At 28.5% G+C, this 17,907-nt stretch overlaps 1 protein-coding gene across 4 annotated transcripts in view; it reads left to right on the top strand.

The window, feature by feature from the left end:
* LOC118200546 (recombining binding protein suppressor of hairless-like) overlaps nt 1–17,907 on the top strand; it is a 182,798-nt gene that overhangs the window by 149,303 nt on the left and 15,588 nt on the right. For all 4 annotated transcript variants that reach the window (XM_085827591.1, XM_085827592.1, XM_035372506.2 and 1 more), the window contains exons 8-13: nt 2,107–2,281; nt 6,228–6,365; nt 12,498–12,610; nt 13,166–13,306; nt 14,938–15,093; nt 15,355–15,458. In XM_085827591.1, coding sequence (XP_085683717.1) covers nt 2,107–2,281; nt 6,228–6,365; nt 12,498–12,610; nt 13,166–13,306; nt 14,938–15,093; nt 15,355–15,458 — 827 coding nt within the window. The remainder of the gene's footprint in view (nt 1–2,106; nt 2,282–6,227; nt 6,366–12,497; nt 12,611–13,165; nt 13,307–14,937; nt 15,094–15,354; nt 15,459–17,907) is intronic.

Below are 17,907 nucleotides of genomic sequence, written 5' to 3'. Positions count from 1 at the left end.
CTGTGTATATATTTCCTTTATATATGCCAGTTAACTTAAGCATCTTGTTTGTAATAAGATTTCTTTGAATAATAATGCTCAGCTCTCATTTACAAGTTATACACTGTGCTTTATGAATTGCAGGAGGTTTAGGTTTTAACATGAATTGAATAAAAATTAAATGTGTGTATTTCTTCTTCAGTGCCATAAATATTTTGTTTTAGTATGTTATAAAACATATAAAGTATCTTTACCTGGTATTTATCAGATAAAATAATAATTAATAAATTAATAATTAAATAATTTATCAGATAAATTATTTCACAGTGTAAGGTTTATTATGTTTAGTAATTAAAATATTATGTTTTCTGAGTAAGGAAATGTTTCTGTTGGGTTTTCAGCAAGCACATAAGCCTTTTTTTCCCCATTTCCATAGCAAACTTGCATGCAGCCCATGCCATTGCCACCTCACTTGATTTTCGAATGCTGCTCGCATGCCTCTCCACAGGAATATTTGCTTCTTTCCTGTAGGCACTGTTCAAGATGTCATCACTCTTGCCCACATAGGGACTCCTTATCTATTACCTTGTTAAACGCGGTGCAGTCTTCTCATTTTTTAGCCGATGCTTGTTTTATTTATTTCAATTTTTCATTTCAACAATGTAGTGGAAATTGTAATTTTATTACAAAGGTACTCCATAAACAAAGCATCTTGGTCTATGAGGCTTTAACAATTGATACTTTCAGGCAATTTTGTTAAAGGATTTCACTTACATTCTAAATAGTTATTTCCATCAATGTTTTATTATACTATGCTTCTGCCATGCTAAAGTTCTCCTTCGAAACCATGAAGCTTCTCTGACTTGTAAACTTTATATAATAAATACAGCATGGATATTAATAGGATGATTATTTTAGTTAATTAGCTGATAAAAATCAATCAATGATGCTTTACGGTACTGCAGTGTGCATCTATTTCACTGACTATTCAATCTGACACTTGGAAAAATTGCTAAAATTGCAGGCTTATCATGTACATTATGTTTCAAGTGGTTTCTGCATCTTCAGCTTCATGAGTGGTTCCTACCAAAAATTAAATCATAAACTTACTCAATTTATTATAAATCATTTTAAAAATTTATAAATTATCCTTTTAATAATCTTAGAGTTTTTATGTTGTATTAATTATCTATTGCTTTTAATAAGCTTTCCTTGTCAACACTTCTTCTTGCTTAAGAAGTTCCCAACTCTTTCGTCTTTGAAAATCTTCTAAGCAGGGTTAACTTTAATTTTAGCATTAGTAACATTAATTGGTAATCAAACATATAATAATTAGAAAAGTAAAATTTTAATTATTTCAAGTACATGGCATAAAATATGAGATCCTTTCATATTTAAGAATCACCATAATCATTCACATATTTTAGAATTTTTATAATTGTAACCATCACTTTTTTTTTATTTAAATTAATTTTTTTATATTATTAGAATTTTTTATTTTAGAATTTTTATAATTGTAAAATTTTCTGAGCCTTATAAGTGTGTGAATGTATACAACAAACAGTGTATGTATACAACAAATAAATGTATAGGGCATCTTGGGGGGGGGTATGACACGTTTTCACGAGATTTCTGTTACATAATGATAAATTGTCGAGTTTCTTAATTTTATTTCCATTTCTTATTTCTTTTGATGTAAATAGACTTCTAAATTATATAGATTTCTTATTAGATATTTTTAATTGCATGTTTGGATAAATGATAATTGAATGTTTAGCACTATGGTTGTTTATATAGCAAATGTCATTTGTAGTCCCATGACCTTATATTGACCCATGACCATGTATTATATATGGTGCTTTTATATTGGTAACCAGTATAATTCTGGTTGATTATATAGTCCCATGACCATATATTATATATGGTGCTTTTCTATTGGTTCAGAATTTGCTTGAATAAATTGATTTTGGTCAAATTTGACTTCAAAATCACACTAACGAAAAAGGACGGGTGTGTGCTAACTATTATTAAATTTATATTTCTTATTTGTCATCTTATTATTTCTTGAGTCTGTTACCTTTATATGTTAGAATAAAATACATATTCATTTAATATTTTCTTTTGCAGAATTATTGTGCTGCGAAAACATTGTATATTAGTGATTCAGATAAAAGGAAGCATTTCATGTTATCTGTTAAAATGTTTTATGGAAATGGTGAAGATATTGGTGTATTCCATAGTAAACGAATCAAAGTCATATCAAAGCCTTCTAAGAAAAAACAGTCTATCAAGAATGCTGATTGTAAGTTAAATATTAATTTTTATCTGAATTATTTATGAAATTCAAACTTTAACAGTAAAATTTTATTATTTCACGTATCACTTAATGCATATTCGAAATTTTGAATTAACTTCATAGCAAATCCATTTGAGATAATTTATTCTTTTAATTTGGCATAATTATAAGTATTCTTTTAATTTGGCATAATTATGAGCTTATAATAAATTAGTGTTACAGATTAAATTATCATCTATATACCTTTAGACTACACTATTGGAACCAAGCATTCACCTATTTGGAAAACCAAAATTCTGCTAAAAGTAGTCAGTGTAATCAACAAATAAATGTATAGGGCATTTGTTTTTAAAGTTAATTGATTCCCCACAATAATTTTACTTTTATTGAAATATTTTAATGAATGAGGATAGTGTTCACATATACTCAATATATACATAAATGTTTCACTTATACAAAATTTATATATGAAGGTAACTAATTAGTAAAACTAGGATTTCTGAAATAAAGGCAATAAGATTAATTAAATTCATGAGTCATTAACAATTTCAGGAAAGTTCACAAGAAGAAAAAAAAAAAAAAAAAAAAAAAAAAAAAAAAAAAAAAAAAATAACATGATAATAAAACTATTTAATAAATTAATAAAACATTTTTTTGTCATGCTATTAAAATGCTTTTTAAACTTACCATAGTTCAATTTTTGGAGCAGTAGCTGTTTGCAATAAGTTTAAAATAAGCTATTAATAGATGCCTTCATGTAGCTATAAGCACCAGGATGTAATTTCAAAGGAATTAGTTCTACTTAAATATGGATTGCTAATTTAAGGGACACTTGTGAATTCCAAATTATATGCAGATATATCATGAATATGTAATACTTTAAAAAAGTGATGGTAAATTTAATATAATTTTTTTTAATCCTCTCACTGTAAGTAACCAGAATCAAAAATTAAAAATAATAATAATAATAATAATAATAATAGACTGACTTCAAGGTAAAATATTAAAGCTTCTAAAAATCATTTTCTGTACTTGATGAAAAAAAAAATGTGATAATTTATTCCACGAAATGGGAATAGTAGTGATTTATAACAGAAATAGGACTTTCATCAGAAATTCAAAAAATTATATTCTCTAAAGACAATTAAGTTAAAAAAATGGATTATTCTCCCTGCATTTAAATACTTATTTCATTCATATTGTAAGAATTATGAAATACATTAAAGAAACAAAGTACAAAATGGATGTTTATATCAATAAGTTATGTCCTCGAATTTTAAGATGTAGATAGATTACTAAGAAAGCTTTATTGTGTATGAATAATAAAGATAACTTCGTTATCTTCTTTTTGGTATGCATGTTATAATTCATATATATATGCTATAATTCTGAGGAAATATGAAACAGAATACTTATGTCTTGTTATAATTTAAGAAATTTGTTCGTATTTGTTTATTTCACAGATTTTACTCACATTGCTTAATATTTATGCACACTGCTTTTAAAACACAGTTAACTTAGAACTTTTCAAATTAAATTTAATAAAAAATAAATGAAATGAATCATAATTTTGTAAAAACAGCTTTTAAAATTGTAATAAAATCAAAGCATTTCCATGATAAATCAAGAATATTTTAATTATTTATTTTTAATCTTTATTTGATACTAATTAATAAATATTAACTAGTCAATAATAACATTAATTAATTGTTTAAATAAATTATTAAAAAAAGTTTTCAAAATTCATTCTAGCTTAAATAATAGCAAAAGTATCAAAAGAGACTAAATGTAAAGCCTCAAAATATATTTGATAAATATTTTGTGTTGTTCATCAACTAGCAGTTAACATATAACAAAAATTATTTGCTTTTGGTTACCTGTAAAACTATTAGTGTTAATGAATTGAATGGAAAACTAATTTTAGTGGTTTAAATTTATGTAAACAAAATCAGTTAAATTTTTCTTGTAAAAAAATCTCTGAAGTAATCATAGTTCAAGTATACTATAAGATATTATTTTATGTGCATTAACCATTAAAAAGTTAATCACTAAACTTTAAATAACATCACGTTTGTTGTATCCAACATTATTAGCTCCAATGTAAACATTATATAGAAATGACAATATAGAATATAAGAATGACCAATTTAGAATATAGAAATGATATATAGAAATGACCCTGCATAGGAAATTCTAAGACAAAAGGAAGTAGAAACAATGCAAATGAAAGGGAAAATATAATCACTTGATATATAAAAATAATGTACTTGTGGAAGCTTAGGTTTTTAGTTTTTGATACATCAGTTCTTTCTGAACATCCTGTAGCTGAACAACAAACCATTATATCATTTTAAATTTTAAAATGTTGAAAATATTTTCGAGAGAATTGTGGATGTCCATAGCATACCATTGTAATGAGGGAGTGGATGAAAGCTGATAAGAAAAGGGCCCTTGGCATGAAAACTGTGTTGTTTTTGGCTTCAGATTTGGCACACAATGTTCATCCCATCTATTTCTTTGCTGCATGATGGTGATGGACTGCACAGAAATTGTTAGAATGCCAAGAGTTTGTAAATTACATTCAATTCTCAATAAAATAGTCCATTATAAAAAGAAAGTCAGACCTAATGTCTTGCACAGTGAGGATATGTTTTGTTCAATGACATGCTAATATTAAATTTAATGTGTGATTCTTAAAAGAGTTTTTGTGGAGGAGGATATGAAAGGAAGATGAAGAATATGAAATATTTCTACTAGTATTAGGGATTGCGATCATTACTGCAGTACAGTATAAAGAGGAATGATGAGCAGTGCATGTGCTTAATTTTAATAAGATGTATGTAATGTATGTATTTAACAGAATATATGTGTTTGTCCAAGAATAGCTAGATGAAGTCATGTAGCTCTAAATAATGCTTTTCAAAAATGCATATGGCTGATGGATTTCACTTAATGGATAATATATTCATCTTCAAAGAGAAAACTTGGTTGTTGAATTTCTTAAAAACAAATGTGCACGAAATAAACTGACCAACTAAAATACCAGAAATTCTTTAGAGAAGTTATAGGGTATCAATGGAAGAGGTGTTGCACAGTAAAATTCTTCCCCTTAAGATCTCAGTACTGAGCATATTGTGATATGTTCCTGTTGTAGTAACTAATTGTATTATGGCATGTGCATACATATTAGGAGAGAGGGAATCCCCATTGGTATCAAAAGATGCATTTGTTTGCAAAATTTTTTTTCATTGCTATGTATTATAGATTTCAGTTTTATTTATTTCATCATATAATTTTGTGTCTTACACATTTGTAATAAATTTATTTGTTTGTGTGTTTTGGTGTTGTGTGTCACCCCAAATAAATTCATTCGGTTTGATTCACTAGTTTTTGAGAAAACAGTGTTTTCATGCATTTAAAGATAAATTTGATTACCATTATAGATATTAGAATGGAAAATCTCTAATTAATTTTGCAAAGTGAGCTAAATTCTCAGTCACATATTTATATAAAAACTAAGCTATTATTATACAGCCAGAATCTGTGTAGGCTATTTCATATGGATTGCATAACATGCAGTGTATATATATATATATATATATATGAGCCTTACATCTGTATTAATGCAACATTAGTTTAGAAAATAATAATAATAAAATGACCTGTGCTAGGAAAAGGGAAGTGGAGGGGTAATGCAGCATATCATAGACAATATTTGGCTATATTTATGTATTTTTTGTGTCCTACCTTTTTCTGATTAAAGTCGGAAGTTGTACAGTGCATTTAGACAGATTTTGTCTGTTAAGTCATTAAAACCTTGGAATTCTGTATTTTAAATTATCATGCAATCTTATATTTTTGTACTGCTTCATCTATTAATAGTATGCTAATAATTAAAAACTTGAAAAAATTTAATACTAATTAACATAATTATTTACATTGATTATTCTAGTATGCATAGCATCAGGATCCAGGGTGGCTTTATTTAATCGCTTGCGTTCCCAGACTGTAAGTACCAGATATCTTCATGTTGAGAATGGTAATTTCCATGCTAGTTCAACACAGTGGGGTGCTTTTACTATACATTTATGTAAGTTTTAATTTTTTTTTAAAGTTTGATTTATAACTACAGTAAACATTTAAAAATTGTTTTAAGTAAATTTAAATCATGTATATAATAAAACTCTTGCTATACTTACCTATTACGTAATATAACTTTATATAAAATAGTAATGTGCTGAATCTTTTTGTACAGAGTGTTTACACATTTTTAGAACTGTTTCAATAAAAAATTTAAAAAAAAAACAAATGTTCTGAAACAAGCTGTGGACTTTCTGAAAAAAAATATTAATATTCCATATTTCAGAAAAGTTGTGGTAAGCTTGATATTAAAATTTCCAAGTGTAAAATAAGAAACATTATTAGTCAAAAAGAGAAAAATCGTCAATCGCCACTTTTACATGAAAAGAACTCTTTAAATGTTACAATATATTCAGACGTTACAATGTGTTACAAAGTTGTTGAAAAAGCTTTCAAAAATTAAACAAAATAGAAAAAAATATTATATAAAATGAAAAAAAAGAAAATCTGAAAGGCTTCAGATTTTAAATTACGTCCAAAGGGGCTTTTTTTTAAGATTTTGTGTGCTAACTTTATTTATTAAATATCATGTTCTTCGCACTTAAACCATAAAATTCAGTTCAAAAGAAATATCGCAAAATAATTTAAAATTCAGCATATCTTTAGAATTTCCCATACACAGTCTCACGCACTGGAGATAAAAATGTTTTTCCTTCCTGTATAGTATAAATGTTTTTTCTGCTTGTATAATATAAATGATTTTCCTGCTATTGCTCACTTTGAAATCGTTGAGTTTGTTACTCTAAAATTCGTTAAAGTTTTACAAAATATTAAATCGATAATAAAACAAATTCCAAATTTCAAATTTAGGCTTCTACATGCTCATATTCGCAGTAGGATTACGTCATTTAAAATTCAATGGCTCTATGTACCATTGTTTTATCACAATGCGAGAAGTATACATATATTTATGCAGATTTTTCATTTTTTAATTTCTTCAAATATAATGCAGGACTCTTAACATTTGGTGGCAACAGTTTGAAAAGTGAAACGGACATTTATAGTGATTCAACGCAAAATGAAAACAATAGTCCTTCAGGGACAAAGCCCCTTTGGACTAAAAACCTCAAAAGCAAAAGATGCATGCAGGCTCACTGCAGATCATTTTGTAGAACTTTTATAAAAATTATTTAGCAAAGATAAATGGAAATGCATTGTGAACTTTGATGAAGCATGGATTTATCTGAATGACTGCAACAAAAAGATGTCTATTTGCTATTGAGGCCAGAAGAGAAATGATATGTACAAACCTAGTTCTGTCAATGCAAAGAAAGTTTTAGTAAGGAGTTTTAATGATTGTTGCAGGATTCTCTTACAATGAGAAATTTTAATTAAGAAGAATGGGAAAAAATGTTAAAATCTACTCAGCATACTATTAAGGGAAAGTTTTACATCTGATGTATACAGAACAAATTCCATTTCTTTATCCTAATGACTTTCAAAGAGTGAAACTTCATCAAAAAATATTAATATTCCATATTTCAGAAAAGTTGTGGTAAGCTTGATATTAAAATTTCCAAGTGTAAAATAAGAAACATTATTAGTCAAAAAGAGAAAAATCGTCAATCGCCACTTTTACATGAAAAGAACTCTTTAAATGTTACAATATATTCAGACGTTACAATGTGTTACAAAGTTGTTGAAAAAGCTTTCAAAAATTAAACAAAATAGAAAAAAATATTATATAAAATGAAAAAAAAGAAAATCTGAAAGGCTTCAGATTTTAAATTACGTCCAAAGGGGCTTTTTTTTAAGATTTTGTGTGCTAACTTTATTTATTAAATATCATGTTCTTCGCACTTAAACCATAAAATTCAGTTCAAAAGAAATATCGCAAAATAATTTAAAATTCAGCATATCTTTAGAATTTCCCATACACAGTCTCACGCACTGGAGATAAAAATGTTTTTCCTTCCTGTATAGTATAAATGTTTTTTCTGCTTGTATAATATAAATGATTTTCCTGCTATTGCTCACTTTGAAATCGTTGAGTTTGTTACTCTAAAATTCGTTAAAGTTTTACAAAATATTAAATCGATAATAAAACAAATTCCAAATTTCACATGAGGTACAAGTCATGCTCCGTAAAACACCACTGTATTCCTGGAATAAACGTAGACTGATTCTAGAATCACATATAATCTTTTCAGCTTATTCTTACAAAGTTCCCTTAACATTTCTTGAAAAGAGCTTTTTCTATACACAAACCCACTGGAATTGTTGGACTTTGGAAAAAAATGGAAGAAGAATGGAAATCTGTACCCTTGGAAATTTTACGAAAAGGATAGAATAGCCCTGAAATCATTCTAAAAGTGTGTAAACACCGTCTGTAGTACAGTAGAGTATTAATGAATTGGAGCATATTGAATAACAGCATAATTTTAATTAAATATACGTTTTCAAAACTTAATGTAAAGATAATGTGAAATGTTTTTCTTTTGACTTTGATAATATTTTTATTTTGATTTGACATAGATTGCACTAAATTTTCATCTGTAAGTTTCATTGACCATCTTGAAACCAAACTCTGATGATCTTGAAAATTATTGAGAGTTATTCACAAATTGTCTTGTATTTTTAATTTTTCTTTTTCACTAGATCAAAGATAGCCAATTTAAATAGGCCAGATGCTGCTGACTATTCATGAATATGTATATGATGTTTATGAAAAGCACTGTCAACTTCATGGATTTTTTTATGTAGCACAAGATCATGCTGCAGAACACTACTTCAAAGAGACCATAGTTTTAACTGAATTCAGACTATTCTTTCTTTGTAATTTCAGCATATTTTTCTAAATTCATCATACTAGTGGTGGGTGTTAAGGACCCTGTACCACAGAAAGAAATGAAATTCTTGAATATTTTTATTCCCCCCTTGAGTATTTTAAAAACTGATGGATGTGCTTTGGTGAGGTGCTTTTTCTACATGACTTTTCTTCCATAAAGGCCCATCTCTGGACAAACCTTACAATTTAAGGATTTTCTTATTAAAGCCCCCCTTGAGTATTTTAAAAACTGATCCATGTGCTTTGGTGAGATGCTTTTTCTAGATGACTTTTCTTCCATAAAGGCCCATCTCTGGACAAACCTTACAATTTAAGGATTTTCTTATTAAAATTATGTCATCTAAGTTATTAGTTTTGTGTTTTCTATCATTTTTCTAACTTTGGTAGGCCAGTATTAGCAATTGCTTGTATAAAGAATATTGTTGACAGCCCCAAAATTTTCTTCACATATTTTGGCTCTGCTTCTTCAAGAAGAATATTTATTCATCTTATGCCTCTTTCTTTGAGTGGTGCTATTGAAAAAACTGGAACAAGTAAACACTGTCAATAAAAGTAATTAAACAAGTAATATATGCTACATCAAAATGGAAAATAAGGACAAACAGTTAAATATCAACTGAAATGTATTCAATTAATTAAGCCTTTTAGTATTGCTAAACTTAAATTAAGTTCTGTTTATGAATGAAAGGAATCAGAAACTAGTAAATACATAAGAGTTCTATTAAAAAAAGTGATGTGTACATCACATGCCTTTCTTATACGTATTTATTCCTGCATTTCATTTAAACGTTCCTCGAATTTCATTAGAGATATATTTCTCATTTAATTAATTTAGTTCTCACTTCACAGCAAGGCAAAAATACATTAAAAACTCAAAATATTTTCGTTAAAAATAGAGAGCTGTAGGAAAGCATAAAACACCAAATACAGTTAAAAACAATTAAAATAAAGAGTTTCTATACAAAAACAAGTAATTCGGCCAGCAGGCAAGAAGGCAGATTTTTCGGTGCACATAACTAAAAGTTTCCTTTTGGTCCTACTCAGCAAAAACACACTGAAAGTACAGAAAGACTTAATTTGCTGTTCTGCTAAGTTTGAAATGTAAACAGGTATAGCTGCTATAGTTATTTGGGGGGGGAAACTAATTTAGCCACACTTAAACAACTTTTAAATTGTTGATAATTTTAACAATTTACCACTTATAATAATAATAATAATAATAATAATAATAATAATAATTTAAAAAAAAGCTCATTGACTTGAGTAACAGGGTGGATATGTATTTATATACTTTTGGTGTAGCCGATTGCAACCAAAATAGGAGATGCACAACTACATGTTATATAGGAGTCCTAAATACAAAATTTCAACGTTCTGTGGCTGCTCGTTTTTGAGTTATGCAAGATATGTACGTATATACCGATGCCACAAAAAATTTTTTCTTCTGAATCCATTTTAAATCAGTTTTATAATTTGTTTGGGAAAAAAGAGTTTATTCTGTCCTTACATACAGATGTCATGCAAAAACATTGTCCAATTGCATTCGATAGTGGTCAAGATGGATATTAGCGTTGAAATATGATACCCGGAATTGTTTGTGATTATAGTAGTTCCTTTACTTCATACAAGGAAGTAAAAATTGGCATCTTTGATTTAATTACGTTATGTTGTTATTTTTTGAAATATCATAAACTGTAATATTACCCTGCCTGCTATGTGCATCTCAATCTAATCCAAAAGTTTAACAGAACCTCTATAAGGCAACTACTCTTTGATCTAGACTGTTTTGATTATTTATTTATTTTTTTTGGGGAGGTTATTGTCTTCAAGCTCATGAGTACAGGCAGTGTTCATTATAATTATTTAATTTTGTTGTCATAAATTTTAATTATCTTCAGAGGTAGTGTCAAGCTTTCACTTTCATTCAAGTAGAGTTTATTAACACGGGGGAAAAAAGGATTGTAGTTCCATGTATTGAAGAACAAAGAAATTCTGTTTATCTGTTTATTTAGAATATATTAAGCTGATATTTGTCATATTAAAATTGTTACATTGTAAAAAATATCAAATCTTAAATGAATCATAGTTGAGCAAAATGAAAGGAGAAAGTAAAGCTAATTAATGTATTTAAGCTCCACCCACAGTGCCAGATTTACATATAAGCCGCATAAGCAACAGCTTAGAGCCCCCACTTTCTTGGGGCCACCTTAAAAAACTGTACTATATCCCATATTAAGAAAATAAACGTCTCATATCTCAAATAGCTTAGGACCTCGTCAAATCTAAATCTGGTCCTGCCCACCCCAATCAAAAAATACTACTGCATTTTTGTAACCAAAAGATAATTTATTGCACATTTACAGTTTTCATTTTACTAAATCTTTTTAGACAAATGATTAATTCAAGAAAGCAGGATAACAGGATCACATTATTTATAACATTTTAACTTTAAAAGAATATGTTTGTATGCATGCATGCACAAGTACACCTGCACTCATATTTTCATTGTGCAATTTCATGCATAATCTCTCAGAATAATTTATCTGAAGGGAAAGTAAACTACTATTAATAGAACAGTCAACCGAGAGCTATGCTGTTAAATGTTACATAAAAATTTCTGGTTTAATATCAACATATGGTTAAAAGAATTTAGAGGCTGCATGCAGTTTTTAAACCCTGGTAATTGAAAATAAGAAGGTCAGTTCTTCTCAAGTTTTCCCTAAATTTTAGGGTGTAATTACAAAGTGTTTCATGGGTGATCTGACAGTCAGTGTTTCCATATTGAGTAAAACACGATCCATTAATTTTGAAATTGGTCTGGAGCAAATATTAATTAAAATATCTTGCTCAATTTTATGGGTAAAAGTGTGGAACTTCTATTGCAGCATAATGAAAATTTTTTCAAGTAGACATCTTGTTTTATGCATTTTGCATGTAAGTAATGCATTTTCAGAATTATTCAGCTCCTGTACTGAAACTGTTTTCATAAAATTCTGCATCTTATTTAGAGAAATTTTGTTGCTGTAAGTACATACTTAGGATCTATAGTAAAGGAAATATAGCTTGTAGCCAGATTTCATAGATACTTTTCAGTACTTTTAAACTAGTAACGTAAAAGAATGTATGTATGTAAGATGCATATAGGGTGACAGTTTTATAGCAGTAAAATCTTTAGTTAGCAAGTTGACCATTTTATCTATGATTCAAGAATATGTCTGATGATATATATTTATGAATTTTTTTTTATGTTTGCATGCAAAACATTTTTAAGTAATTTAAATTGTGATTTTCCAGTGGATGATACTGAATCTGAATCTGAAGAGTTTACTGTTCGGGATGGTTATATTCATTATGGCTCAACAGTAAAATTAGTTTGCTCTGTTACAGGAATGGCCTTACCAAGGCTGGTAAGTATTTAAAATTATTTTTGATTAAAATAAGTTTAGAAGCATTTTTCTATAGCTATATATAGATTATTACTGTTTCTTTATTATACTCATATTTTGCTAGAATTGTTTACAATATTAACACTTTTTTTGGTAGTAGAATGTCATACTTTTAATGCTCCTAATGCTGTTATTTTTTCTCACTTTTAAAAAATAGGTTCTTTTCCTGAATTATTCTCGCCAGAAAGAAAAATAAAATAATACTTTTCAAACTTACTGAATGACAGGAGAAATAAAAACACTTCAAAAAATTAATTTGCTAGTAATTTAGTGTAATTTTTGTAAAATTCTTATCTTTGTATTAAGTAAAATGGTATTTAACAATAAAATGCTCGAACTTTTGAAACTTTCACTCAAGCCCTTAGAACAAAATTTTGCAAATCTGTGAATTTACATGCAGCTTATAAAGACATTAACAAAAGCAGTTTTTCAAATATTCTCCTCCCCTTGTTTTTTTAAGTACTTCAGGATCATAACATACTTCAGTATTTGATTTGGAAATTATTTACTTTACAGATAATTCGGAAAGTAGATAAGCAGACAGCCCTTTTAGATGCAGATGATCCAGTTTCTCAACTTCATAAATGTGCTTTTTATATGAAGGATACAGAACGGATGTATCTCTGCTTATCACAAGAAAGAATAATACAGTTTCAAGTAAGTGTATTGCATGCTGTTTTCCTTATTATTTCAGTTGTTCTTATTCCATGAAAACTAATCATCTCAATTCTAAAAATTATTTTTGTTCCTAACAACAGCATTTCTTTTATTTTATATATACAAAAATCAAATTTCGTATCTTTTCAGTATACTTTCTTGTCTGGAGTATTTAATTTTTCTATATTTGAAAGACAAATTTTCTAAATCTATGTGTTTTCATCTTTCAGAATGATATTATTGCGTGGAAAGATTACTTTCTTGTAATGAGTTCTAATTTGTTTGTATCTATTGTTTTCTCATCTTGTGAAATGTATTTCACCCTATTTTAAAATGATAAAAGTACGTTAAAGTATAATTTTGTTATCAAATTTCTTCCTCTGTTTCACTTTATCAAATGTTTGTAAAAGGGTACTTTTTCTAATTATTAAGAGATTCATCAGGGTTGTATTATTCGGACAGTACTGCCTTTTTATGTATTCTTTTTACTGCCAAACTGTGGAGTATTCAGAGTGAAATGAACTGCAGAGCATACATAAATCCTTTTGCATGTTTTCTTAATTCCAAAATGATTTTTGCCAAAATCAGTTCTCTAATAAATAATTTATGTATATCATTGTAATATTTGAAATTTTTAAGTTTGTAGTAACTAAGCTCATTCAGTACTAAAATTCTGTTAATTTTTCAGTGTGGCATGTAACATATGGAGCAGTTGCTGTCTTTTTGTTTTAAATAATAACTGTTTCAAGTGAATTGGAATTAAAATAAGAGGATATAATTTATTTAGCTTACCCATGAGAAAAATCAATAGTATATCAGATAGTCACTTCTTTTTTTTTTATATATATAGCCCAAAAGGGTCAATTTGCCAGAAGGACTATTCATTTCATTTAGGCATTTTGCACTGATTCACTATAAATGGCGAGTCACTTTTTTAAATTGTTGCCACTAAATTTTTGAGCTCTGTATTGTATTTAAAGAAATAAAATAAGGAAGAATCTGCCTAAAATATATGTATGTTTTTTGCATTGTGATAAAACAATGGTACCTAGAGCCATCAAGTTTTAAATAACGTACGTCTCCACCCAAATAGGGAAATCTGGAAGCCCGAATTTGTGTTATTATCTATTTCATATTTTGTAAAACATTTATAAGTTTTTAATTAAGAAACTCAATTCAAAGCAAGCAACAGTAACACTGTACGGGAAAAGAACATTTTTATCTCCAGCGCACGAGACTGTGTATCAGAAATTCCAAAGATATGCTCTTTTAAATAGTTTGTGATATTGGTGTTAAATTGAATTTTATGGTTTAAGTGTGAAGAACATGATATTTAATAAATAAAGGTAACAACACAAAATATTAAAAAAAATGCCTCTTTGGGCATAATATAAAATCTGAAAGCTTTCAGATTTTTTTTCTATTTCGTAATTTTTTTTCACTGTAGTATGAAAATTAATGAATCCTATTTTTAATGAGAGTAGTATTTATTTTAGTTATAAAACCGGGAACTTCCTTAATATTATCTTAAGTTATCAATAACTAAATTTATAAATATGAATAAGCATTTTAATCGCAGATTGTGCAATTCTAAAATTAAAGATTGTTGTAAAGGTCTTGTCTTATTTTAGGCTACTCCTTGTCCAAAAGAGCCAAACAAAGAAATGATTAATGATGGTGCCTCTTGGACAATCATAAGTACAGATAAAGCAGAGTACACATTTTATGAAGGAATGGGACCAGTGCGTTCAACTGTAACTCCAGTGCCAGTTGTACATAGTTTACATGTGAGTAATTTTGAAATTATTAGTCTTTGCATTGATTTTTGGTTTTTTTAAAGGCCAAATGTTACTTTGTTTTTTAGTGTTTCATATGGTAGTAGAGTTAGTAAGCTGCTACTTCTAAGGAACTAAGACTAAATTGTTTAAATAGAAGTCATTGTTGAAACACTTTATTTTAATTAAATTAATTTTTAAAAAAATATTTAAATTGGTAATTATTTCAATATTTATGTACACATGCTTACGGTGTAAAACTGCTATTTTCAGTTAAATGGAGGTGGTGATGTGGCCATGTTAGAATTGACAGGAGAGAATTTTACTCCTAGCTTAAAAGTGTGGTTTGGGGAAGTAGAAGCAGAAACAATGTATAGGTAATACTTTCTTTTGTATATTTTTCTTTAAGTAATAACTGTGGCATTTTGACCACATATTTCAATTCATCTTAAACTCATCACACACAGTGCATATGATTTTTTTTTTCAAGTATAAGTTAATACATACTAAATAAATATGAATACCTGAGTTGCAAAATAAGCTAAATGGCTTCTGAACTGTTATTAAGTTTAAATTTTTTCTATTTTGTGTTATATTCACGAGTCTGAATTTCTGCATATCATTAAATTTCTGCAACCTTTTGTTTATTTGATTTAAATTTAGATCCCAAAAACTTAAAGTATTAGTCTACTTCGGGTCTGGTTGCAAGATGTTATTCACCACGGCACTGACTCGTACAGTTCACAGATGGTGTTATGTGGATTTTCGTGCTTCATCTTTTTTAGATGTTGGGTTAGTTCACTGACATTACAGGATTGTTAGAGATATCTTTCCATCAGCTTTTAAGTAATATAGAATTGTGTGAGGAAGAGATCTGTCTACCTAGCTGGCCCAGAAAGTACTGGCAATTTTGAAGGTAGGCAATCAGCAGAAATGTGTGTCATGTGTAACTGGGCATTATGTTATTGAAAAGTAAGGCTGAGTTTATGTAAGAGGAATGGCAACACTATGAGGCATAGAGAATTCTGTGGAATTATGTTAATGTATCTCTGTAAGGTTGCCACAGTACTACCAGAAGTTCATTGCTATCAACCAAAAGCTCACAACTCTCCCATTTTGGCATCTATGGCATGCGATAGTAAAGGTAGGGCTGTGTTACAATCCTGGGCATATCATGATATATCTGGGCCATCTAATTGGAAGAGAAACATGCCAATCTGAAATTTTAAACCAGACGAAACAGCAAACTTAGATAAACAATCCTTATATAACAATTCCAATGCTTAGCTTTTCAACTTTCATAACTATTTTCAACAGATGGCACTACATTTTTTTCTTGCTTTGTTTCACTCATTGATTTGCATGTAAAGTTCTTTTGACTTCTTCTACCTTAGCAATTTTTTCCCCATCCTGGAGAAAGTGAATCTATAGAGTTTTATTCAAAATCTATGCCACTCTAAGGTTGGTTGCTTTTTTTGGCATAATTTTAAATGACCGTGAAAATATGTCACTAAAGACAGTTCATCTCTAAGCATAGAAGTTTCAGTTAAGTGTGCCAGCCTACTGCAGACACATTTGACAGTATGCTTTGGTGCAAAGTAGCATAATGAACAACGTGAATATAAGTTGGGTTCTCTGAATTGAACAGTGGAACTTTGTAAGTGAACAAATAATTATGTCTGTTTATAGAATTAAAGAGAAGTATTAGCACAAAAAACGAAGCAACTTAAACAACTTACATTGATAGAAATGTTTACTAAAGTAAACAAATAAATATTAAGCTTTTTTTTTTTTTTTTTGTAAATTTTGATACCCTTTAGATCATAATTGCTTTTTATTTCATAAATTACAGTTTCATATTTTTAATTTTATAATTTCTGCATGCCATCTTACCAGATTTAAATTGATGATCTATAATCTGGAAAAACCCCTAATCTGGAATTGCCGAAGTCCTGACGAGTCTGGATTTCGGACTTTGTACTGTATCAGTAGTCATAATATTAATTTCTTTCTGTCACTTATCTGGTTTTTGCATGAACACATTATGTCACTTATCGGGTTTTTGCGTGAACGCATTGGGTGCTGTGAAGGCTGGTCTGCAAAACATTATATTTTCTTATTCCTTTGTCACCCTAGGTTGACTGCTTCCTTTTTAGTTTTGAATCTGCCATTTTTGAGGCATTTCAGCATTGTATAATTGCTTTGCTCTGACCCTAATAATAAGTAGTTCTTTGATTTGTTCTTTAAACCTCTTTCAGTCTGATGGCATGATATTCTTCAAATTATGGCATAGGCTTGTAATGAGAGCAAACTGTTAGGAGAGTCACTGTTACAATAAACATAACTAATCCCAAGCAAAAGCAGATTTAAAAAAACTAATAAAGAAAAAAATCATATTGTCTCTGGATAGTCGGAGGTTGAATTAAAAGCAACCCTCTTCAATGATTAAAAGCCTTAATAATAAAATAATAATAATAAAAAAAAGAAATGAAAAAAACTTACCTTGTATTGCATACATAAAAGGAATTAATGCATAATGTGAAATTACATCTTTACCATATTCCAAGATTTTGTGTAAACATTTTTAGTTAGCTGGAGGGGATATCCAAGGAAATTTAATATATTTTTCAGGAAAAACATATTATTTTTAAATCTTAAGACTGAAAATATAATACTAGTTAATAAGAACAGTGACAGCGCTCCTGTGAAGAGCAAATTCGCAAAAATCAGTTTTCAGTGTTTTTTTGCGACATTTATTTCTGAAGACATTTTGGTGCTGTTCTGTTATCAGGACTAGAGTCAGAAATTCGTTGTATGTATACATGT

This window comes from Stegodyphus dumicola, chromosome 12, assembly GCF_044657685.1.
Source record: "Stegodyphus dumicola isolate Sdum_Otavi_A_Nest chromosome 12, ASM4465768v1".
Taxonomy (NCBI): domain Eukaryota; kingdom Metazoa; phylum Arthropoda; class Arachnida; order Araneae; family Eresidae; genus Stegodyphus; species Stegodyphus dumicola.
The sequence above is the reverse complement of the archived record's forward strand: the minus strand, read 5'-3'. Positions and strand labels throughout refer to the sequence as shown.